The sequence below is a fragment of the Entelurus aequoreus genome, linkage group LG23, assembly GCF_033978785.1.
Source record: "Entelurus aequoreus isolate RoL-2023_Sb linkage group LG23, RoL_Eaeq_v1.1, whole genome shotgun sequence".
NCBI lineage: Eukaryota > Metazoa > Chordata > Actinopteri > Syngnathiformes > Syngnathidae > Entelurus > Entelurus aequoreus.
The window spans coordinates 35,057,739-35,083,941 of record NC_084753.1 but is presented as its reverse complement, the minus strand read 5'-3'; the positions used below and the strand labels follow the sequence as shown (position 1 = coordinate 35,083,941).

Below are 26,203 nucleotides of genomic sequence, written 5' to 3'. Positions count from 1 at the left end.
AGCTTAAACGCTGTCAGTTAGCTTAAACGCTGTTAGCTTAAACGCTGTTAGTTTGCTTGAACGCTGTCAGTTAGCGTAAACGCTGTTAGTTAGCTTAAACGCTGTTAGTTAGCTTAAACGCTGTTAGTTAGCTTAAACGCTGTTAGCTTAAACGCTGTTAGTTTGCTTGAACGCTGTCAGTTAGCGTAAACGCTGTTAGTCAGCTTAAACGCTGTCAGTTAGCTTAAAGGCTGTCAGCTCGCTTAAACGCTGTCAGTTAGCTTAAACGCTGTCAGTTAGCTTAAACGCTGTTAGCTTAAACGCTGTTAGTTTGCTTGAACGCTGTCAGTTAGCGTAAACGCTGTTAGTTAGCTTAAACGCTGTTAGTTAGCTTAAACGCTGTTAGCTTAAACGCTGTTAGTTTGCTTGAACGCTGTCAGTTAGCGTAAACGCTGTTAGTCAGCTTAAACGCTGTCAGTTAGCTTAAAGGCTGTCAGCTCGCTTAAACGCTGCCAGTTAGCTTAAACGCTGTTAGTTAGCTTAAACGCTGTTAGTTAGCTTAAACGCTGTTAGTTAGCTTAAACGCTGTTAGTTAGCTTAAACGCTGTCAGTTAGCTTAAACGCTGTCAGTTAGCTTAAACGCTGTTAGCTTAAACGCTGTTAGTTTGCTTGAACGCTGTCAGTTAGCGTAAACGCTGTCAGTTAGCTTAAACGCTGTCAGTTAGCTTAAACGCTGCTAGCTTAAACGCTGTTAGTTTGCTTGAACGCTGTCAGTTAGCGTAAACGCTGTTAGTCAGCTTAAACGCTGTCAGTTATCTTAAACGCTGTCAGTTAGCTTAAAGGCTGTCAGCTCGCTTAAACGCTGTCAGTTAGCTTAAACGCTGTTAGTTAGCTTAAACGCTGAATGTTTTTTTGTGACCAACAAGTATGTGCTCCAATCCCTCTATCACAAAAAAAAATAAGAGTTGTAGAAAGTATTGGAAACTCAAGACAGCCATGACATGATGTCCTTTACACGTGTATGTCAACTTTTGACCACGACTGTTTTGGTGAATTTACGAAAGGAAAAAAAGAACGCCGTTGTAAGTAAATGCGTTAGCATATTAGCTAACGCTAACGACGTTAGCTTTCATTACTTTAGCACGTAGAAAAATGCATGAAAGCACTCCTACAGACGGTTCAGTAAGTATAAACAGTTTTAGTTATATTGTCAAACTTACAAACGTCGCTTGGAGTGACGAATGAAGAATCTGTAAGAGTAGAAACGCTATGGACGGCTAGAAAAAAAAAAAAAAAAGGCACTACCGATAAATGGAAGGACACACAAATTATATAAAATTATTTCCATAAATCCATAAATTAGCCGCGCCGTTTTATAAGCCGCAGGGTTCAAAGTGTGGGAAAAAAATTAGCGGCTTATAGCCCGGAATTTACGCTATGTTTGTAGCCAACCTTTACAGCATAAAGTGGTTGTTTCCTCACAGCTAAGCATGAACTAGTCGCTACAATCTTACCACTAGGGGGTGACACGAACCCCCGGGGTGCTGGAAGCATAAAAAGAGCGTACCTGACGTGTCGTATGTGCGACAGCAGCATGGTGAGATGACCCAGGCGGAGCGTCTGCTGCTGGCTGCTCAGTCCCATCTTGGAGATGGACCACACCAGGGCGTCGATCACAGAGTCCAGGAGGCCCAGGAGCTTCTTCCTGCTCGCCAACTCCTCCGACGTCTGCGGGGAACTCGTGCACAGATCTGCACCGTGCACACACATCAATGATTAATAAGTAAAACATACATCACAATGCTGAATTTCTCTGTGGGTGTATGCTAGTGGCCCCGCCTCCACCCACAGGGACAAAGAACCTTCACTGTGTATTTCATCCCATATTACTTAATATTGTTATTGCTATGATCAATAATTAATTATGATTATTGGCTGCAATTGTACACAAATAGGAGTGTCCTCGCATCAGTCAAGTGGGCGGTGCCAGAAAAGAGGGCGGGGCTAATCAGGAACAGGATTTAGGTGTTGAGAGTAAAAGGTCTCAAAGGATGTTGACACAGGAAGTGCGCAGTGGAAGTAAAGACATAAATAGTGCAATAAAACAAGTAAGTTATACATTTAAGAAGTAGAGGTAAAAAGTGTAGCAAAATGTCAATAATGCAGGTAATTAATACATTTTAGAAGAAGTAGTAAAGAAGTAAATATTGTAGAAAACAAGAAAAAAGATGTAGTTAGGAAGTAAAATTAAAGAAAGTGAAGTAAATAATACAGTTAAGAAGTTGAATTAAAGAAGTAAATTGTGTAATAAATAAGCAAATAATGCAGCTAAGAGTAGAAGTTTAACAAGTAAATAGTGACTTTAAGTAAAGAAGTAACTAGTGTAATAAATAAGTAAACAATGCTGTAAAGAAGTAGGTGTAAATTGTTTAGTAAATAAGTAAACAATGCAGTTCAGAAGTGGAAGTAAAAAAAAAAGTAAATAGTTTAATAAGTAAATAATATAGTTCAGAAGTAGAAGTAAATAGTGTAGTAAACAAGTAAATAATGCAGTTAGGAGGAAGAATTAAAAAAAAATAGTGCAATAAATAAGTCAACAATGCTGTAAAAAAGTAGAAGTAAAGAGTTGAGTAAATAAACAATGCATTTGAAAAGTGAAAGTAAATAAATAGTGTCATAAATAAGTAAATCATGTCGTTAAGAAGTGGAAGTAAATAGTGTAGTAAACGAGTAAATAATGTAGTTAGGAAGTAGAATTGAAGTGAATTGTGCAAAGAAGTAAAACAAAACGTAAATAAGTAAAAATAAATAGTTGAGTTAAATACTGTAAGTAAATAATGTAGTTAAGAAGTGGAAGTAAATAGTGTAGTAAACGAGTAAAAAATGAAGTTAGGAAGTAGAATTAAAATGAATTGTGCAAAGAAGTAAAACAAAACGCAAATAAGTACAAATAAATAGTTTAGTTAAATACTGTAAGTAAATAATGCCGTTGTGAAGTGAAAGTAAATAATTAAATAGTGTAATAAATAAGTAAATAGTGTCGTTAAGAAGTAGAAGTGAATAAGTAAATGGTGTAGTAAACAAGTAAATAATGTAGTTAGGAAATACATTTAAAGAAATATTGCAGTAGTCGAATTAAAGAAATAGTGCAAAGACGTAGAAGTATAGAGTGCAGTAAATAATTAAATTATGTAGTTAAGAAGTAAAAGTGAAGAAGTAAAGAGTGTAGTAAACAAGTAAATAATGTAGTTAGGAAGTAAATAGTGTAGTTAGGAAGCGGAAGTAAAAAGTAAATATTGCAGTAAAGAAGTAAATGCAGTTGAAAAGAAAAATAAGTAAATAATGCAGTTGAGAAGTGGTAGAAAAGATGAAAATATTGCAGGGGATAAGTAAATAATCCAGTTGAAAAGTGGAAGTAAAAAAGTTATTAATGCAGTAAATAAGTAAATAATACAGTTAAGAAGTGGAAGTAAAGACGTAAATATTGCAGTAAATAAGTAAATAATGCAGTTGAAAAGTGGAAGTGAAACTATATAATACAGTTGAGAAGTGGAAGTAAAGACGTAAATATTGCAGTAAAATAAGTAAATAATGCAGTCTCGAAGTGGAAGTAAAGGAGTAAATATTGCAGTAAATAATACAGTTAAGAAGTGAAAGTGAATAAGTATATATTGCAGTAAATAAGTAAATAATGCAGTTAAGAAGTGGAAGTAAAGGAGTAAATATTGCAGTAAATAAGTAAATAATGCAGTCAAGAAGTGGAAGTAATGGAGTAAATATTGCAGTAAATAATGCAGTTAAGAAGTGGACGTGAAGAAGTAAATATTGCAGTAAATAAGTAAATAATTCAGTCAAGAAGTGGAAGTAAAGATGTAAATATTGCGGTAAATAAGTAAATAATAGTGGAAGTGAAGAAGTTAATATAACAGTAAATACGTAAATAATGCAGTTAAGAAGTGGAAGTAAAGCAGTAAATATTGCAGTAAATAATGCAGTTGAGAAGTAAAAGTAAGTAAGTAAATATTTACTTAAGAAGTGGAAATTAAAAAGTAAATAAGTAAATAATGCAGTCAAGAAGTGGAAGTAAATAAGTAAACATTGCGGTAAATAATGCAGTTGAGAAGTGGAAGTAAATAAGTAAATATAACAGTAAATAAGTAAATAACGCTGTTAAGAAGTGGAAGTGAAAAAGTAAATATTGCAGTAAATAATGCAGTTAAGAAGTGGACGTGAAGAAGTAAATATTGCAGTAAATAAGTAAATAATTCAGTCAAGAAGTGGAAGTAAAGATGTAAATATTGCGGTAAATAAGTAAATAATAGTGGAAGTGAAGAAGTTAATATAACAGTAAATACGTAAATAATGCAGTTAAGAAGTGGAAGTAAAGCAGTAAATATTGCAGTAAATAATGCAGTTGAGAAGTAAAAGTAAGTAAGTAAATATTTACTTAAGAAGTGGAAATTAAAAAGTAAATAAGTAAATAATGCAGTCAAGAAGTGGAAGTAAATAAGTAAACATTGCGGTAAATAATGCAGTTGAGAAGTGGAAGTAAATAAGTAAATATAACAGTAAATAAGTAAATAACGCTGTTAAGAAGTGGAAGTGAAAAAGTAAATATTGCAGTAAATAATGCATTTGAGAAGTGAAAGTAAATAAGTAAATATTTACTTAAGAAGTGGAAATTAAAAAGTAAATAAGTAAATAATGCAGCCAGGAAGTGGAAGTAAAGAAGTAAATATTGCAGTAAATAATGCAGTTGAGAAGTGAAAGTAAATAAGTAAATAATGCAGTCAAGAAGTGGAAGTGAAGAAGTAAATATTGCAGTAAATACGTAAATTAAGCAGTTAGGAAGTGGAAGTAAAGCAGTAAATATTGCAGTAAATACGTAAATAAAGTAGTTAAGAAGTGGAAGTGAAGAAGTAAATATTGCAGTAAATAAGTAAATAAAGCAGTTAAGAAGTGGAAGTGAAGAAGTAAATATTGCAGTAAATAAGTAAATAAAGCAGTTAAGAAATGGAAGTGAAGAAGTAAATATTGCAGTAGATACGTAAATAAAGCAGTTAAGAAGTGGAAGTAAAGGAGTAAATATTGCAGTAAATACGTAAATAAAGCAGTTAAGAAGTGGAAGTAAAGCAGTAAATATTGCAGTAAATAAGTAAATAATACAGTTAATAAGTGGAAGTAAAGCAGTAAATATTGCAGTAAATACGTAAATAATGCAGTTAAGAAGTGGAAGTAAAGCAGTAAATATTGCAGTAAATACGTAAATAAAGCAGTTAAACAGTGGAAGTGAAGAAGTAAATATTGCAGTAAATACGTAAATAAAGCAGTTAAGAAGTGGAAGTAAAGCAGTAAATATTGCAGTAAATACGTAAATAAAGCAGTTAAGAAGTTGAAGTATAGCAGTAAATAAGTAAATAATACAGTTAATAAGTGGAAGTGAAGAAGTTAATATTGCAGTAAATACGTAAATAATGCAGTTAAGAAGTGGAAGTAAAACAGTAAATATTGCAGTAAATACGTAAATAAAGCAGTTAAGAAGTTGAAGTATAGCAGTAAATAAGTAAATAATACAGTTAATAAGTGGAAGTGAAGAAGTTAATATTGCAGTAAATACGTAAATAATGCAGTTAAGAAGTGGAAGTAAAGCAGTAAATATTGCAGTAAATAAGTAAATAATACAGTTAATAAGTGGAAGTGAAGAAGTTAATATAACAGTAAATACATAAATAATGCAGTTAAGAAGTGGAAGTAAAACGTGCAGTAAATGATGCAGTTAAGTGAAGTAAAGTAAATATTTACTTAAGTGGAAATTAAAAAGTAAATAAGTAAATAATGCAGTCAAGAAGTAGAAGTAAAGAAGTAAATATTGCAGTAAATAAGTAAATATTGCAGTAAATAAGAAAATAAAAGTGGAAGTGAAGAAGTAAATATTGCGGTAAATAATACAGTTAATAAGTGGAAGTGAAGAAGTTAATATTACAGTAAATACGTAAATAATGCAGTTAAGATGTTAAATTAAATAGTGCAGTAAATAAGTAAATTATGCAGTTAAGTGAAGTAAAGTAAATAAGTAAATATTTACCCGTACTTAAGAAGTGGAAATTAAAAAAGTAAATAAGTAAATAATGCAGTCAAGAGGTGGAAGTGAAAAAGTAAATATTGCAGTAAATAAGTAAATAATACAGTTAATAAGTGGAAGTGAAGAAGTTAATATTGCAGTAAATACGTAAATGACGCAGTTAAGAAGTGGAAGTAAAGCAGTAAATATTGCAGTAAACAATGCAGTTGAGAAGTGGAAGTAAAGGAGTAAATGTTGCAGTAAATAAGTAAATAATGCAGTTGAGAAGTCAAAAGTCTTACTGGAGTTGAGTAGTATCATGGCCTTGAGGCAGACGTACTCTTCACGCTGCAGTTTGAGTTCCCTGAAGCGTGAGGTTGCAGCCAGCAGCATGTCGAAGATCTCCATGATGCCTTCAACGCACTGACCCTCCTCCCTGCACAACAATCACAACCATAACAATAGTAACCGTGGAATGACAAGTACAAGGATTACATTTTTCATGTCAGATTACTTTTTGTCTGTTTGACAAGTGGCTTCCTGATGCTAGCGCCACAACGCCACCTGGCCAAAGTCCGAGGTCATTTTTGGAGATAAAACTGATTGTCGTTAGTTTGGCAGAAGGAAGTGTACCTATCCGTATCTTTGTGCTTCCAAGGTTCCACGCCGGCGTTTACCGCCAGAACGTGCGGCGGGAGCAAGTGGACGTTTACTGACTGAATAATGAACATTTATGGTGTCTTTTAAACACGGCGACTCCCTTCCAGGCATCCATCATTGGTCACATGACTTGTAGAAAATAGAAACATGGTTTTCAAAATGTTTTTTTTTTTCAATTTCTTGCAAGTTCATGTTTGAATGCTAAAGAACAGCCAGGAAAATATGCCGGCTGCTAGCATTAAATATTAGCCGCTAATATTAGCGCCAAGCTTAATTAATAATCACACTTTGGTGAAGACGCAAGCTCGCGGCTAATGCTATTAGTTAGCTTAAACGCTGTTAGTTAGCTTACACGCTGTTAGTTAGCTTATACGTTGTTAGTTAGCTTAAACGCTGTTAGTTAGCTTACACGCTGTTAGTTAGTCTAAACGTTGTTAGTTAGCCTAAACGTCGTTAGTTAGCTTAAACGTTGTTAGTTAGCTTAAACGCTGTTAGTTAGCCTAAACGTTGTTAGTTAGCTTACATGCAGTTAGTTAGCTTAAACGTTGTTAGTTAGCTTACACGCTGTTAGTTAGCTTAAACGTTGTTAGTTAGCTTAAATGCTGTTAGCTAGCATAAACGTTGTTAGTTAGCTTACACGCTGTTAGTTAGCTTACACGCTGTTAGTTAGCTTAGACGTTGTTAGTTAGCTTAAACGCTGTTAGTTAGCTTACACGCTGTTAGTTAGTCTAAACGTTGTTAGTTAGCCTAAACGTTGTTAGTTAGCTTGAACGTTGTTAGTTAGCTTAAACGCTGTTAGTTAGCCTAAACGTTGTTAGTTAGCTTACATGCCGTTAGTTAGCTTAAACGTTGTTAGTTAGCTTACACGCTGTTAGTTAGCTTAAACGTTGTTAGTTAGCTTAAACGCTGTTAGTGAGCATAAACGTTGTTAGTTAGCTTACACGCTGTTAGTTAGCTTAAACGCTGTTAGTTAGCTTAAACGCTGTTAGTTAACTTAAACGTTAGTTAGCTTAAATGCTATTAGTTAGCTTAAACGCTGTTAGTTAGCTTAAACGTTGTTAGTTAGTTTAAACGCTGTTAGTTAGCTTAAACACTGTTAGTTAGCTTACACGTTGTTAGTTAGCTTAAATGTTTTTAGTTAACTTAAACGCCGTTAGTTAGCTTAAACGTTGTAAGTTAGCTTAAACGTTGTTAGTTAGCTTAAACGTTGTTAGTTAGCTTAAACGCTGTTAGTTAGCTTAAACGTTGTTAGTTAGCTTAAACGCTGTAAGTTAGCTTAAACGTTGTTAGTTAGCTTAAACGCTGTCAGTTAGCTTAAACGCTGTCAGTCAGCTTGAACGCTGTTAGTCAGCTTACACATTGTTAGTTAGCTTAAACGTTGTTCGTTAACTTAAACGCTGTTGGTTAGCTTAAACGTTGTTAGTTAGCTTAAACGTTGTTAGTTAACTTAAACGCTGTTAGTTAGCTTGAACGCTGTTAGTTAGCTTAAACGTTGTTAGTTAGCTTGAACGTTGTTTGTTAGCTTAAACACTGTTAGTTAGCTTAAACGTTGTTAGTTAGCTTAAACGTTGTTAGTTAGCTTAAACGCTAACATGAATACAAGAGACTATGGATGTAATGAACATTTTATATCACCTTTATGGTGACCAAAATGATTTCGGTCTTTTGGTATGTGCACAAAAAGTACTTAGACATACACTGAAATCTTTTAATTAAGTTTTATTTACAAAATAAAATATGTTCTTGGCAGAAGAAACATTGAAGATTTGTGTTGTTTCTTGAGACCCATATGTGTTTTTTTGAGTGTTTGTTAGGGTTAGGGTTAGGGTTAGGGATTTAAGAGTGTTTTAAAATGGAGGAAGGACGTTTGGGAGTCTTGTATTCATGTTGGCATTCAAGCTAGCTAGCCAGCCGTGAAAATGAGCACTATCGCCGGCTCGTACGTTTATCAAAGTGCGTTTGTCGATCGCGGTTCGATTTGAATACGACTGGAGCAGATGAATTCAATGGCGTTGGTAAAAACAACGGAAGGTTAGCTCACCTGTTAAGTTTGAAGTCTGGGGAGAAGATGAGTTTTCCAGGATGGTCCACGGACCTCCACATGAGGCCCAGCATGAGGACCTCCAGCCAGCAGCACTTGAGCAAGTGGATCTGGTCCGACAGACTTAGCTCCACAAAGCCTGAAGAAAAGACAAGGAAGAAGATGTCAGGTTCAAACACTGACGACATCTATTAAACAAGACAAGAAGCAAGGAATTAAACAGAGACAGAATTCAATTTGGCTCAATTTGAGGAGAGACGCATGGACACTGTACAAGGTGTCTCAGCACGCTCTGGCGAAAGATTGTACGCCTCCTCCTTTATTTGGACTTTCCCTGACCACATGGCAACAGCTGCTTCCAAAGGAACGGGGGTCGTAAACAGCGTTTCCTTTGGTTATAGAACAGTTCAAAAGAAAAGGTCGGTTCAAAAAAAGAGGTCGTAAAAGAATTTTAAAAAGAGGTCGTAAAAGAGTTAAAAAAGAGGTCCGTAAAAGAGTTCGAGCTGCTGCTTCCAAAGGGACGTGGGTCGTAAACAGCGTTGCCTTTGGTTACAGAACAGTTCAAAAGAAAAGGTTGGTTCAAAAAAAGAGGTCGTAAAAGAATTTTAAAAAAGAGGTCGTAAAAGAGTTCAAAAAAGAGGTCGCAAAAGAGTTCAAAAAGAGGTTTGTAAAAGAGTTCAAGCAGCTGCTTCCAAAGGGACGTGGGTCGTAAACAGCGTTGCCTTTGGTTACAGAACAGTTCAAAAGAAAAGGTCAGTTCAAAAAAGAGGTCATAAAAGAGTTAAAAAAGAGGTTGCAAAAGAGTTCAAAAAGAGGTTTGTAAAAGAGTTCAAGCAGCTGCTTCCAAAGGGACATGGGTCGTAAACAGCGTTGCCTTTGGTTACAGAACAGTTCAAAAGAAAAGGTCGGTTCAAAAAAAGAGGTCGTAAAAGAATTTAAAAAAGAGCTCGTAAAAGAGTTAAAAAAGAGGTCGCAAAAGAGTTCAAAAAGAGGTCCGTAAAAGAGTTCGAGCTGCTGCTTCCAAAGAGACGTGGGTCGTAAACAGCGTTGCCTTTGGTTACAGAACAGTTCAAAAGAAAAGGTTGGTTCAAAAAAAGAGGTCGTAAAAGAATTTTAAAAAAGAGGTCGTAAAAGAGTTCAAAAAAGAGGTCGCAAAAGAGTTCAAAAAGAGGTTTGTAAAAGAGTTCAAGCAGCTGCTTCCAAAGGGACGTGGGTCGTAAACAGCGTTGCCTTTGGTTACAGAACAGTTCAAAAGAAAAGGTCAGTTCAAAAAAGAGGTCGTAAAAGAGTTAAAAAAAGAGGTTGCAAAAGAGTTCAAAAAGAGTTCAAAAAGAGGTTTGTAAAAGAGTTCAAGCAGCTGATTCCAAAGGGACGTGGGTCGTAAACACCGTTGCCTTTGGTTACAGAACAGTTCAAAAGAAAAGGTCGGTTCAAAAAAGAGGTCGTATAAGAGTTAAAAAAAGAGGTTGCAAAAGAGTTCAAAAAGAGGTTTGTAAAAGAGTTCAAGCAGCTGATTCCAAAGGGACGTGGGTCGTAAACAGCGTTGCCTTTGGTTACAGAACAGTTCAAAAGAAAAGGTCGGTTCAAAAAAGAGGTCGTATAAGAGTTAAAAAAAGAGGTTGCAAAAGAGTTCAAAAAGAGGTTTGTAAAAGAGTTCAAGCAGCTGATTCCAAAGGGACGTGGGTCGTAAACAGCGTTGCCTTTGGTTACAGAACAGTTCAAAAGAAAAGGTTGGTTCAAAAAAAGAGATCGTAAAAGAATTTTAAAAAAGAGGTCGCAAAAGAGTTCAAAAAGAGGTTTGTAAAAGAGTTCAAGCAGCTGCTTCCAAAGGGACGTGGGTCGTAAACAGCGTTGCCTTTGGTTACAGAACAGTTCAAAAGAAAAGGTCAGTTCAAAAAAGAGGTCGTAAAAGAGTTAAAAAAGAGGTTGCAAAACAGTTCAAAAAGAGTTCAAAAAGAGGTTTGTAAAAGAGTTCAAGCAGCTGATTCCAAAGGGACGTGGGTCGTAAACAGCGTTGCCTTTGGTTACAGAACAGTTCAAAAGAAAAGGTCAGTTCAAAAAAGAGGTCGTAAAAGAGTTAAAAAAAGAGGTTGCAAAAGAGTTCAAAAAGAGTTCAAAAAGAGGTTTGTAAAAGAGTTCAAGCAGCTGATTCCAAAGGGACGTGGGTCGTAAACAGCGTTGCCTTTGGTTACAGAACAGTTCAAAAGAAAAGGTCGGTTCAAAAAAGAGGTCGTATAAGAGTTAAAAAAAGAGGTTGCAAAAGAGTTCAAAAAGAGGTTTGTAAAAGAGTTCAAGCAGCTGATTCCAAAGGGACGTGGGTCGTAAACAGCGTTGCCTTTGGTTACAGAACAGTTCAAAAGAAAAGGTTGGTTCAAAAAAAGAGATCGCAAAAGAGTTCAAAAAGAGGTTTGTAAAAGAGTTCAAGCAGCTGCTTCCAAAGGGACGTGGGTCGTAAACAGCGTTGCCTTTGGTTACAGAACAGTTCAAAAGAAAAGGTCAGTTCAAAAAAGAGGTCGTAAAAGAGTTAAAAAAAGAGGTTGCAAAAGAGTTCAAAAAGAGTTCAAAAAGAGGTTTGTAAAAGAGTTCAAGCAGCTGATTCCAAAGGGACGTGGGTCGTAAACAGCGTTGCCTTTGGTTACAGAACAGTTCAAAAGAAAAGGTCGGTTCAAAAAAGAGGTCGTATAAGAGTTAAAAAAAAGAGGTTGCAAAAGAGTTCAAAAAGAGGTTTGTAAAAGAGTTCAAGCAGCTGATTCCAAAGGGACGTGGGTCGTAAACAGCGTTGCCTTTGGTTACAGAACAGTTCAAAAGAAAAGGTTGGTTCAAAAAAAGAGATCGTAAAAGAATTTTAAAAAAGAGGTCGCAAAAGAGTTCAAAAAGAGGTTTGTAAAAGAGTTCAAGCAGCTGCTTCCAAAGGGACGTGGGTCGTAAACAGCGTTGCCTTTGGTTACAGAACAGTTCAAAAGAAAAGGTCGGTTCAAAAAAAGAGGTCGTAAAAGAGTTCAAAAAAGAGGTTGCAAAAGAGTTCAAAAAGAGTTCAAAAAGAGGTTTGTAAAAGAGTTCAAGCAGCTGCTTCCAAAGGGACGTGGGTCGTAAACAGCGTTGCCTTTGGTTACAGAACAGTTCAAAAGAAAAGGTCAGTTCAAAAAAGAGGTCGTAAAAGAGTTTAAAAAAAAAGGTTGCAAAAGAGTTCAAAAAGAGTTCAAAAAGAGGTTTGTAAAAGAGTTCAAGCAGCTGCTTCCAAAGGGACGTGGGTCGTAAACAGCGTTGCCTTTGGTTACAGAACAGTTCAAAAGAAAAGGTCAGTTCAAAAAAGAGGTCGTAAAAGAGTTTAAAAAAAAAGGTTGCAAAAGAGTTCAAAAAGAGTTCAAAAAGAGGTTTGTAAAAGAGTTCAAGCAGCTGCTTCCAAAGGGACGTGGGTCGTAAACAGCGTTGCCTTTGGTTACAGAACAGTTCAAAAGAAAAGGTCGGTTCAAAAAAAGAGGTCGTAAAAGAGTTCAAAAAAGCGGTGCCTGGAAGGGAGTCAGGCCCTGCTTCCTTTCCGCTTTGTAGTTCTTGGGTCACGACAATATATTTCTGTTGATTACAATACATGAAAGAAACAGAACACCTTCATGTTGCTTCCCCCCCTACACAGTGCAGTTTTACAAGCCTTCTTCTTGGTAGGCTCAAAAACATGTTTTTGCTTCTCGCTTTTTGTGATAACTTAGATAAAATTATTCTAACAGTACCGTTTGACAGTTTTGCAGTTGTTTTTCACCTGCCTAGCCCCCTAACAACAGCCTCTGCACCCTGGGGTCACACCAACAAGCCAACATTTACTTTCTGTTGTAGGGGTTTTCTTGTCCCGGGTCTCACCTGGGATCTTCTTGGCCCAGCTGATCATGAGGACCAGCTCCTTGTCGGCCAGGTTGGTGAGCGACATCATCATGCTGGCCTCGGTGAAGGGCTTCTTCATGTCCTCCATCAGGTAGATGACGGGCGGCTCCGCCTCCATGATGCGAGAGATGAACTCCTCCGGGCTCATGCTGGACTGCGGCGCTCGCTCCGCCTGCGCCAGCGGCGCCTGCAGGTGGAGGTGCCGCTGGGCCCGCGGAGCCAGGCCCACCCGGTCTAGACCCCGGGACTGGAGGGACCCTCTGCGGTGGTGGCGGGCCCCGCGGTAGCTGCAGCGCTCCCGCCTCACTCCTGGAGGTGAAAAACATCAGCAGTCATGAGCAACTACTACTAAAGGGGAGACAATACCAACTTCTGCCTGTAGGGGTCATAAATCATGACGTAAGGACTACAAATAAAATGGCGGAATTAAAAAAAAAAGGTGGAAAGGACGTATATTTACTTTCGGTTTTAATTCTGGCTTAGGCCACGCCCACTATATGCCCCGAATAGATGGTACATTTAGGCCACGCCCCGTTTTTTACGTCATTCCCCCTCAAACCTCCGCTAGCCCCCCTTATTAGATGTTACTTATTACTACTAACTACAAAAAAGATGGTGGACACAATAAAAATCTACAAGAGAAAATACCAACTTCTGCCTGTAGGAGTCACACATCATGACGTAAGGACTACAAATAAACTGGCAAGGATAGGACGTATATTTACTTTTGGTTTTAATTCTGGCTTAGGCCACGCCCACTAAATCCCCTGAATAGATGGTACATTTAGGACACACCCCATTTTTTACGTCATTCCCCCCTCAAACCTCCGCTAGCCCCCCTTATTAGGTGTTACTTATTACTACTAACTACAAAAAAGATGGTGGACACATTAAAAAACTACAAGAGAAAATACCAACTTCTGCCTGTAGGAGTCACACATCATGACGTAAGGACTACAAATAAACTGGCAAGGATAGGACGTATATTTACTTTTGGTTTTAATTCTGGCTTAGGCCACGCCCACTAAATCCCCTGAATAGATGGTACATTTAGGACACACCCCATTTTTTACGTCATTCCCCCCTCAAACCTCCGCTAGCCCCCCTTATTAGGTGTTACTTATTACTACTAACTACAAAAAAGATGGTGGACACATTAAAAAACTACAAGAGAAAATACCAACTTCTGCCTGAGGGGTCACACATCATGACGTAAGAACTACAAATAAAATGGCAGAATTAAAAAAAAAAAAATGGCGACCAGATGGGACGTATATTTACTTAGGGTTTTAATTCTGGCTTAGGCCACGCCCACTATATCCCCTGAACAGGTGGTACATTTAGGCCAAGCCCTGTTTTTTACGTCATTCCCCCCTCAAACCTCCGCTAGCCCCCCTTATTAGATGTTGCTTCTTACTACTAACTACAAAAAAGAGGGCGGACACATTAAAAAACTACAAGAGAAAATACCAACTTCTGCCTGTAGGGGTCACACATCATAATGTAAGGACTACTAATAAAATGGCAGAATTAAAAAAAAAAAAATGGCGGCCAGATAGCACGTATATTTACTTAGGGTTTTAATTCTGGCTTAGGCCACGCCCACTATATCCCCTGAACAGATAGTACATTTAGGCCATGCCCTGTTTTTTTTACATTATTCCCCCTTCAAACCTCCGCTAGCCCCCCTTATTAGATGTTGCTTATTACTACTAACTACAAAAAAGATGGTGGACACATTAAAAAACGACAAGAGAAAATACCAACTTCTGCCTGTAGGGGTCACACATCATGACGTAAGAACTACAAATAAAATGGCAGAATTAAAAAAAAAAAATGGCGACCAGATGGGACATATATTTACTTAGGGTTTTAATTCTGGCTTAGGCCACGCCCACTATATCCCCTGAACAGGTGGTCCATTTAGGCCACGCCCTGTTTTTTTTACATTATTCCCCCTTGAAACCTCTGCTAGCCCCCCTTATTGGATGTTACTTATTACTACTAACTACAAAAAAGAGGGCGGACACATTAAAAAACTACAAGAGAAAATACCAACTCCTGCCTGTAGGGGTCACACATCATGACGTAAGAACTACAAATAAAATGGCAGAATAAAAAAATAAAAAATGGCGGCCAGATAGGACGTATATTTACTTTTGGTTTTAATTCTGGCTTAGGCCACGCCTACTATATCCCCTGAACAGGTGGTCCATTTAGGCCACGCCCTGTTTTTTTTTACGTTATTCCCCCCTCAAACCTCCGCTAGCCCCCCTTATTAGATGTTGCTTATTACTACTAACTACAAAAAAAAGGCGGACACATTAAAAAACTACAAGAGAAAATACCAACTTCTGCCTGTAGGGGTCACACATCATAATGTAAGGACTACTAATAAAATGGCAGAATTAAAAAAAAAAAAATGGCGGCCAGATAGGACGTGTATTTACTTAGGGTTTTAATTCTGGCTTAGGCCACGCCCACTATATCCCCTGAACAGGTGGTCCAGGACGGCGTGGCGAAGTTGGTAGAGTGGCTGTGCCAGCAATCGGAGTGTTGCTGGTTACTGGGGTTCAATTCCCACCTTCTACCTTCCTTGTCACGTCCGTTGTGTCCTTGGGCAAGACACTTCACCCTTTGCCTCTGATGGGTGCTGGTTAGCGCCTTGCATGGCAGCTCCCTCCATCAGTGTGTGAATGTGTGTGTGAATGGGTGAATGTGGAAATACTGTCAAAGCGCTTTGAGTACCTTGAAGGTAGAAAAGCGCTATACAAGTATAACCCATTTATCATTTATCCATTTAGGCCACGCCCTGTTTTTTTACATTATTCCCCCTTCAAACCTCCGCTAGCCCCCCTTATTAGATGTTGCTTATTACTACTAACTACAAAAAAGAAAAACTACAAGAGAAAATACCAACTTCTGCCTGTAGGGGTCACACATCATGACGTAAGAACTACAAATAAAATGGCAGAATTAAAAAAAAAAAAAGGCGGCCAGATAGGACGTATATTTACTTAGGGTTTTAATTCTGGCTTAGGCCACGCCCACCATATCCCCTGAAAAGATGCTACATTTAGGCCACGCCCTGTTTTTACGTCATTCCCCCCTCAAACCTCCGCTAGCCCCCCTTATTAGATGTTACTTCTTACTACTAACTACAAAAAAGATGGTGGACACATTAAAAAACTACAAGAGAAAATACCAACTTCTGCCTGTAGGGGTCACACATCATGACGTAAGGACTACAAATAAAATGGCAGAATTAAAAAAAAAAAAAACCTGGCCAGATAGGACGTATATTTACTTTTCAGTTTTAACTCTGGCTTAGGCCACGCCCACTATATCCCCTAAATAGATGGTACATTTCGGCCACGCCCCGTTTTTTATGTCATTCCCCCTCCTGAAAATCCCCCCTCTAACTGCTGCTAGCCCCCCTTATTAGATGTTACTTATTACTACAAACTACAAAAAAGATGGCGGACACATTAAAAAACTACAAGAGAAAATACCAACTCCTGCCTGTAGGGGTCACACATCATGACGTAAGAACTACAAATAAAATGGCGGAATAAGTATTTTATTTTTTTAAATTTTTTTAAATGGCAGCCGGATAGGACTTATATTTACTTTCATTACATGTAGGCCACGCCCACTATATCCCCTGAACAGGTGGTACATTTTGGCCACGCCCCGTTTTTTCACAACATTCTTCCTTGAAAATCCCCCCTCAAACCTCCGCTTGCCCCCCTTATTAGATGTTGCTTCTTACTACTAACTACAAAAAAGAGGGCGGACACATTAAAAGACTACAAGAGAAAATACCAACTTCTGCCTGTAGGGGTCACACATCATGACGTAAGAACTACAAATAAAATGGCAGAATTAAAAAAAAAAAATGGCGGCCAGATAGGACGTATATTTACTTAGGGTTTTAATTCTGGCTTAGGCCACGCCTGCCATATCCCCTGAAAAGATGCTACATTTAGGCCACGCCCTGTTTTTACGTCATTCCCCCCTCAAACCTCCGCTAGCCCCCCTTATTAGATGTTACTTATTACTACTAACTACAAAAAAGAGGGTGGACACATTAAAAAACTACAAGAGAAAATACCAACTTCTGCCTGTAGGGGTCACACATCATGACGTAAGGACTACAAATAAAATGGCGGAATTAAAAAAAAAAAAAACCTTGCGTAAAAAGTACAAATAAAATGGGGGAATTAATTTTTTTTTTTTAAACGGATAGGACGTATATTTACTTTTGGTTTTAATTCTGGTTTAGGCCACGCCCACTATATCCCCTGAACAGGGGGTACATTTAGGCCACGCCCTGTTTTTTACGTCATTCCCCCTGAAATCCCTCCTCAAACCGCTGTTAGTAGCCTTATTAGATGTTACTTATTACTACTAACTACAAAAAAAGATGGCGGACACATTAAAAAACTACAAAAGAAAATACCAACTTCTGCCTGTAGGGGTCACACATCATGACGTAAGGACTACAAATAAAATGGTGGAAATTAAAGAAAATAAAAAACAAAACAAAATGGTGACCAGATAGGACGTATATTTACTTTTGGTTTTAATTCTGGCTTAGGCCACGCCCACTATATCTCCTGAACACGTGGTACATTTAGGCCACGCCCCGTTTTTTTAACGTTATTCCCCCCTCAAACCTCCGCTAGCCCCCCTTATTAGATGTTGCTTATTACTACTAACAACAAAAAAGAGGGCGGACACATTAAAAAACTACAAGAGAAAATACCAACTTCTGCCTGTAGGGGTCACACATCATGACGCAAGGACTACAAATAAAATGGCGGAATTAAAATAAAAAAAAACCTTGCGTAAAAACTACAAATAAAATGGGGGAATTAATTTTTTTTTTAAACGGATAGTACGTATATTTACTTTTGGTTTTAATTCTGGTTTAGGCCACGCCCACTATATCCCCTGAACAGGTGATACATTTAGGCCACGCCCTGTTTTTTACATCATTCCCCCCGAAATCCCTCCTCAAACCGCTGTTAGTAGCCTTATTAGATGTTACTTATTACTACTAACTGCAAAAAAGATGGTGGACACATTAAAAAACTACAAAAGAAAATACCAACTTCTGCCTGCAGGGGTCACACATCATGACGTAAGGACTACAAATAAAATGGTGGAAATTAAAGAAAATAAAAAACAAAACAAAATGGTGACCAGATAGGACGTATATTTACTTTTGGTTTTAATTCTGGCTTAGGCCACGCCCACTATATCTCCTGAACACGTGGTACATTTAGGCCACGCCCTGTTTTTTTACGTTATTACCCCCTCAAACCTCCGCTAGCCCCCCTTATTAGATGTTGCTTATTACTACTAACTACAAAAAAGAGGGCGGACCCATTAAAAAACTACAAGAGAAAATACCAACTTCTGCCTGTAGGGGTCACACATCATGACTAAGGACTACAAAAAAAATTACAGAATTAAAAAGAATAGGATGTATATTTACTTTTAGTTTTAACTCTGGCTTAGGCCACGCCCACTATATCCCCTGAACAGGTGGTACATTTAGGCCACGCCCTGTTTTTTTTAAGTTATTCCCCCCTCAAACCTCCGCTAGCCCCCCTTATTAGATGTTGCTTATTACTACTAACTACAAATAAAAAGGCGGACACATTAAAAAACTACAAGAGAAAATACCAACTTCTGCCTGTAGGGGTCACACATCATAATGTAAGGACTACTAATAAAATGGCAGAATTAAAAAAAAAAAAAATGCGGCCAGATAGGACGTATATTTACTTAGGGTTTTAATTCTGGCTTAGGCCACGCCCACTATATCCCCAGGAGAGGTAGTACATTTAGGCCATGCCCCGTTTTTTTTACGTTTTTTTTTACGTTATTCCCCCCTCAAACCTCCGCTAGCCCCCCTTATTGGATGTTACTTATTACTACTAACTACAAAAAAGATGGGGGACACATAAAAACTACAAGAGAAAATACCAACTTCTGCCTGTAGGGGTCACACATCATGACGTAAGAACTACAAATAAAATGGCGGAATAAAAAAAAAAAACCTGGCGTAAAAACTACAAATGAAATGGCGGAATTAATTATTTTTTTTTAACAAATAGGACGTATATTTACTTTTGGTTTTAATTCTGGTTTAGGCCACGCCCACTATATCCCCTGAACAGGTGGTACATTTAGGCCACGCCCTGTTTTTTACGTCATTCCCCCTGAAATCCCTCCTCAAACCGCTGTTAGTAGCCTTATTAGATGTTACTTATTACTACTAACTGCAAAAAAGATGGTGGACGCATTAAAAAACTACAAAAGAAAATACCAACTTCTGCCTGTAGGGGTCACACATCATGACGTAAGGACTACAAATAAAATGGTGGAAATTAAAGAAAATAAAAAACAAAACAAAATGGTGACCAGATAGGATGTATATTTACTTTTGGTTTTAATTCTGGCTTAGGCCACGCCCACTATATCTCCTGAACACGTGGTACATTTAGGCCACGCCCTGTTTTTTTTACGTTATTCCCCCTTCAAACCTCCGCTAGCCCCCCTTATTAGATGTTGCTTATTACTACTAACTACAAAAAAGAGGGCGGACACATTAAAAAACTACAGGAGAAAATACCAACTTCTGCCTGTAGGGGTCACACATCATGACGTAAGGACTACAAATAAAATGGCGGAATTAAAAAAAAAAAAACCTTGCGTAAAAACTACAAATAAAATGGGGGAATTAATTTTTTTTTTTTAAACGGATAGGACGTATATTTACTTTTGGTTTTAATTCTGGTTTAGGCCACGCCCACTATATCCCCTGAACAGGTGGTACATTTAGGCCACGCCCTGTTTTTTACGCCATTCCCCCTGAAATCCCTCCTCAAACCGCTGTTAGTAGCCTTATTAGATGTTACTTATTACTACTAACTGCAAAAAAGATGGTGGACACATTAAAAAACTACAAAAGAAAATACCAACTTCTGCCTGTAGGGGTCACACATCATGATGTAAGGACTACAAATAAAATGGTGGAAATTAAAGAAAATAAAAAACAAAACAAAATGGCGGCCGGATAGGACGTATATTTACTTTGGGTTTTAATTCTGGCTTAGGCCACGCCCACTAAATCCCCTGAATAGATGGTACATTTAGGACACACCACATTTTTTACATCATTCCCCCCTCAAACCTCCGCTAGCCCCCCTTATTAGATGTTACTTATTACTACTAACTACAAAAAAAGATGGCGGACACATTAAAAAAACTACAAGAGAAAATACCAACTTCTGCCTGTAGGGGTCACAAATCATGAAACTACAAATAAATTAAAAAATGGCGGATTTAAAAAAAAAAAAAATGGCGGCCAGATAGGACGTATATTTACTTAGGGTTTTAATTCTGGTTTAGGCCGCCGCCCACTATATCCCCTGAACAGGTGGCACACTTAGGCCACGCCCCGTTTTTTACGTCATTTCCCCCTCCTGAAAAATCCCCCCTCAAACCTCCGCTAGCCCCCCTTATTAGATGTTGCTTCTTACTACTAACTACAAAAAAGATGGCGGACACATTAAAAATCTACAAGAGAAAATACCAACTTCTGCCTGTAGGGGTCACACATCATGACGTAAGAACTACAAATAAAATGGCGGAATAATTATTATTATTATTATAATTTTTTTTTTTTAAATGGCAGCCAGGTAGGACGTATATTTACTTTCATTACATGTAGGCCACGCCCACTATATCCCCTGAACAGGTGGTACATTTTGGCCGCGCCCCGTTTTTTTACAACATTCTTCCTTGAAAATCCCCCTTCAAACTTCCGCTAGCCCCCCTTATTAGATTGCTTATTACTACTAACTACAAAAAAGAGGGCGGACACATTAAAAATCTACAAGAGAAAAGACCAACTTCTGCCTGTAGGGGTCACACATCATGACTACAAATAAAATGGCGGAATTTAAAAAAACTAATGTATATTTACTTTTGGTTTTAATTCTGGTTTAGGCCACGCCCACTGCGTGTGACGTCAACTCCCACTTAGCCCCCTGAATAGGTGGTGCATTTAGGCCACGCCACATTTTTGACATCCCCCCCCTGAAACTCCCCCCATCATCCCCGCTGGCCCCCCCCTTAATTGGTGTTACTTATATCTACTGCCAACAGGTAACTTTCTAGAACAATCCTCAGTGGATGCTAAGCTAATGGAGGCCTACCACACTTCATCATGCCGACTTCGTAGCACTTTCGCAGGCGGCAGGCTTGGCAGCTTTTGCGGCGGTTCTTGTCGATGGTGCACTGGTTGGTGGCGGGACAGATGTAGTCGTTGTGGCCTGCACGCCAGCAAGGGGAACGGGTCGCAGTTAGGAGAGGGGAGCGGGGTAAGGGGCGGCTACACAGACAACAGCTCTGACCTTGGATGCTCCTCTTAAAGAAGGCTTTGCAGCCCTCACATGACCACACCCCGTAGTGGTAGCCCGAGGCGTAGTCGTGGCACACGGCACAGAAGTGAGTGTCCGACTTGCCGCCGCCGTCCTCGGAACGCTTCCCCGCCAGTTTGGGACAGCTGCAAAAAAACAGGACAGTGCAAAATCAAGACGTTTGCTTGGCTATCCGGCTGTCAGTCCTCTGGGAACTCAGCTGACGGCTGACATGATGGCTCCAGAGCAATTTCTCCCAGCGTCCTTTGCTGTCAGCGTGAAGACGAGCTGACAAGCGGCCGATAAGTAACCATTATCTACTCGCTTAACAACATCACTTCTCATTTATACTCTGAAGAAATCTTCACATATTGGCCACAGGGCCCGGGACCAGCTGTTGTCCCCGGGGTTCTAGACCCATGACTTGGTTGTCATCACGGAAAGCCCCACTCTACAAAGCAACTGACGCTGTGGTCAGAGTGGGAATTGCCATAAAACACATTCTAAGATATTCAACACCCTGCAACCAGCTGGCGGCTAAAGTGGATAGTGCGTGCCCCAAATTCGTCACGTTTCATGTGTCGGACAAACCGCGACGAATGGGGCCTTCCTCCTGTATTTTTAGAAAAATAACCAGGATTCCTGGTTCCAAAATCACGAGGATCTCTCGGTTCCAAAATGTTTGGAGTTTACCTGAATCTTTTCATTCCAAAATGACCAAAGTATCTTAGTTTCATATGAACCAGGGTGTTTTGGTAACAACATGACCTAAATGTCTTACGGGAGTTCCAAAATTACCTGGATTGTTTTAGTTGTAAAATCATAGATATTAGGATCGCTTGGTCCCCAAGTTAAGAGTTCTTACAAGTACTGTGCAGATACTTCTGGAACCAAGAACTCCTGGCCATACTGGAACCAAGAGATCCAGGTCATTTTGGTACCAAGAGATCCAGGTCATTTTGGTACCAAGAGAACCTGTTAATTTTGGTACCAAGATATCCTGTTCATTTTGGTACCAAGAGATCTTGGTCATTTTGGTACCAAGAGATCCTGGTCATTTTGGAACCAAGAGATCATGTTCATTTTGGAACCAAAAGATCCTGTTCATTTTGGAACCAAGAGATCCTGGTCATTTTGGTACCAAGAGATCCTGTTCATTTTGGTACCAAGAGATCCTGGTCATTTTGGTACCAATAGATCCTGTTCATTTTGGTACCAAGAGATCCTGGTCATTTTAGAACCAAGAGATCCGGTTCATTTTGGTACCAAGAGATCCTGGTCATTTTGGAACCAAGAGATCCTGGTCATTTTGGAACCAAGAGATTATGTTCATTTTGGTACCAAGAGATCTTGGTCATTTTGGTACCAAGAGATCCTGGTCATTTTGAAACCAAGAGATCCTGTTCATTTTGGTACCAAGATATCCTGTTCATTTTTGTACCAAGAGATCTTGGTCATTTTGGTACCAAGAGATCCTGGTCATTTTGGTACCAAGAGATCCTGGTCATTTTGGTACCAAGAGATCCTGTTCATTTTGGTACCAAGAGATCCTGGTCATTTTGGTACCAAGAGATCCTGGTCATTTTGGTACCAAGAGATCCTGGTCATTTTGGTACCAAGAGATCCTAGTCATTTTGGTACCAAGAGATCCTGTTCATTTTGGAACCAAGAGATCCTGTTCATTTTGGTACCAATAGATCCTGTTCATTTTGGAACCAAGAGATCCTGGTCATTTTGGAACCAAGAGATCATGTTCATTTTGGAACCAAAAGATCCTGTTCATTTTGGTACCAATAGATCCTGTTCATTTTGGTACCAAGAGATCCTGGTCATTTTGGAACCCAGAGATCCGGTTCATTTTGGTACCAAAAGATCCTGGTCATTTTGGAACCAAGAGATCATGTTCATTTTGGAACCAAAAGATCCTGTTCATTTTGGTACCAAGAGATCTTGTTCATTTTGGTAAGGCTCATTTGGAGGGTGGTCTAAATGGGTGTTGACGACAGTGCCATCATGCGTCTGTATTGTCATGTTTCAAAATGACCAGGACCTCTTGGGTCCAAAATTACCAGGATTTCCAAGTGAGAGCCTCTTGAGGGCACAGCCCCCCCCCAAGGGGGTTCTTCTTTCAGCCTTTCAGCATTAATTAAACCAAGAACTAAAATCAGGCAATACAGTGGAACCTGGATTTACGAACCCCTCTATTTACGAACTCTTGGATCGGCCCAAGTGTACGAACCATGTCTCTGTGGACGAACACTTCACTCAGTCATTCCTTTTCACGCCTGCAGATAAAAAGCCAACAGACCAGCCTAGAAAAAAAAGGAAATCCCTGGGGATTAAGAAAAAATACTATTTCCGAGGAGTACTGTACAGTAATGGCGCTCGCAAAACTGAAAGAGTAGGCTCCGTGACTACGCCACAGCAAGATTTAAATGTGAAAATGTGCCAGAGCCGACCTATTACACAGCGAAGAAAAACATAGGACAGGTATCCCACCCTAAACACGGAAGAGAGACCCCGTCTTTCTCACTCCCTCTGTCAGTCTGCTCCTTTCATTCATTTCATTACTTTTTAAAAATGTTTATTATTGTCGCCATATGATTGTTAAAGTTAAGGATTTCTGATCGTTTGTGAGGGCCAGAGCAGCACTTCAAGCACAGTTCTGCTTGTTTTTAAAGGCTGGGACCCATGATTCATATTTACATTGGTTTTTTTCTGGGGAACTCTGCTTCACCATGCAAACTTTTTGATTTACGAACCATTACGAACCATTATCAAGAACCGATTAAAGTTCGGAAATCGAGGTTCCACTGTCGAAAAGTTCCAAGTTCCAAAACACTAGACGTCCGTACTTAAACTGTCAGATGTAAAACCCAAGACAACCAGAACGTATTCCATGAATGTTTTATGTGTTCCAGTAGAGTTGAAAATGTGCTTCAAGGTCAAATAAAGCACCAAAATGTTAGAAGATCAGCAATGTAGTCGAGCTAACTTTCAAAAACGCTCATACTGCATTTGTCCAAATCGAAGACAGACAGGGCTGCCACGATTAATCGATTCAATCGATTAGAAAAAAGCTTTCATGAATATTCTGTTGCTTCGAATAATCGTTTAATGAGCGTAATGTATCAAATCCGGGCCGTACTTTAAATTTGCAGACATAGTTAAATTCAATGATTGGTACCCCTTTTGGACGGAGAAGGCTACCAAGGGAAGAACTGTTCCAGACTGGACAATTAGGGACTGCACATCTGACGCACAGAGACTAACATAAGGACCTTCTAGAAAGTCTTTGTTTAGGTTCTACTGGGTCAGGTACCTGCTGTGGTTGAGTCCTTTAGCGTCCATCCAGTGTGGGCTAGCGTCCTTGTAGACCAGAGGCGGAGGACAGCGAAGGCCCAGCGAGGACTCGCTATGTCCGTGCGAGGACCAGAAGGCGGAGGGACTAATTGACGGGCACATCGAGGACGGACTGTCGCTGATGGACGGCCGGGCGTAGCCGTACGGGCTGTAGAAGGGCAAAGGTCCATGCGCGTAGTCCTGGTTACAGTCCGTGTAGGGTGAGCTGATGCACAGCGTGTGGCCGTCCATGCCCAGCGGCGGGCTGTAGATGGAGGGCAGCAGTCCCGGGGAGCTCTTGCTGGAGTCCACCTCCTGGAGCTGAAGCAGCGGCGCTGGCTCTGTGTCCAGCCGGGCAGGCGACACCATCTGAAGGCAGTCGACCATTGGACTCGGGCGATGACGACGATCCCGATGGCGGTCTAATGCATCCTCCGCCGAAGACGGGTCCTGGAAGACGCATTAAGAAAAACACTCACTACACGGTTTACGTTACACCACTATTAGACGCGGACCTGCCCCACCTGACACTGAATCTGTGAAATACGCCGCCAGGATGACCCTATCAGTAGGACCACTTCTTTTTCTAGAACATTTCCACTTTTTGGGACTGAAATAATAAATCCTGCAGGTTCCAAAGTTGTTCCAAAGAAAAGAAAAGTGTTGTCAGTAGTTTGGTTTTGTGGCAATGGCCGTGTAGCAGATGACGGTGCAAAGTGTGTTTACAAAAGGCAGCAGCACATCAAACTTCCTGCATCTGAAAGCCTCCACTCTTTACGAGGCGAACAAGACCGTAGCAACAAACAAACTCCGGCTATGTACCATGTCCAGAAGCACAGTGGACAAAGATCACTAAAGAAGTTGCTCTGCACAAGGTCAAGATATGGTGCTCGTACAATGAAAAAGCCTGTGTTTTTCCACTCACTTATACATATACATATACTAGGGGTGTAACGGTACGTGTATTTGTATTGAACCGTTTCGGTACGGGGTTTCCGTTTCGGTTCGGAGGTGTACCGAACGAGTTTCCACGAGTAGCCGCGTAAGCTAAAGTCTTAACAAACTGCTCTGCTTTCTGCCTCTGTCTCCTACACAGCACCAAGCATTGTCCCACCCACAAAACCATCTGATTGGTTACAACATAGCGGTAACAGCCAATCAGCAGTGCGTATTCAGACCGCATGGAGTCAGTGCTTCTGCGGTGGGGTTAGCAGATAGGTGTTTAGCAGGTAAGCATCAGGCAGCGGACTCTCCCCAAATTAAAATAAACACCTCCCAGTCAACTACTAGTAACATCACTATGAGCCCGTTGACCTTCTAGAAACAAACTGCAGCTCAGCTCGCTCGCAGTCCTGGCTTGAGGTGAAGGCTAATTAGCTTTTAGCGTAACGTTAGCTCATTTTGCGGTTTGTGTGTTAGATCATTGTGCGGTGTATGTGTGTGTGACGGTAGCAGCCTAGCTTTGAATGGCAGGGTCCCTGCTATCAAATGTTGATAAAAATATAACATTCACATAATAACGTTGACAAAAATATAACATTTACATAACAAAAATCAACTACAGGCTTCCAAAAGGCTGTAATAAATTAAGCATGACGGGTTGACTTGAAACTGGTTTAATGTTGCACTTTTTATATGTAGAAGAAAAGTGTTGTCATTTTATTTAATCTGAGCAACAACTTGAGGCAGTTTAATGTTGATTAACGTGGGCAGAATTATTATAGTGTTCCCAATGTTAAAAGGATAAAGCCATTACGTACAAATTTGGTAAATAAACATACTTGCCAACCCTCCCGTTTTTAGCGG

The 26,203-nt window shown here is 39.4% G+C and overlaps 1 protein-coding gene across 1 annotated transcript in view; it reads right to left on the bottom strand.

Moving 5' to 3' along the window:
* Positions 1-26,203, bottom strand: part of LOC133640787 (estrogen receptor beta-like) — a 53,983-nt gene that overhangs the window by 7,725 nt on the left and 20,055 nt on the right. Inside the window, exons 2-8 of the mRNA XM_062034433.1 lie at positions 24,378-24,847; positions 21,050-21,201; positions 20,852-20,968; positions 12,597-12,926; positions 8,742-8,880; positions 6,343-6,476; positions 1,547-1,730 (exon numbers count right to left, since the gene is read on the bottom strand). Of these exons, the coding sequence (XP_061890417.1) occupies positions 1,547-1,730; positions 6,343-6,476; positions 8,742-8,880; positions 12,597-12,926; positions 20,852-20,968; positions 21,050-21,201; positions 24,378-24,847 (1,526 nt within the window). The remainder of the gene's footprint in view (positions 1-1,546; positions 1,731-6,342; positions 6,477-8,741; positions 8,881-12,596; positions 12,927-20,851; positions 20,969-21,049; positions 21,202-24,377; positions 24,848-26,203) is intronic.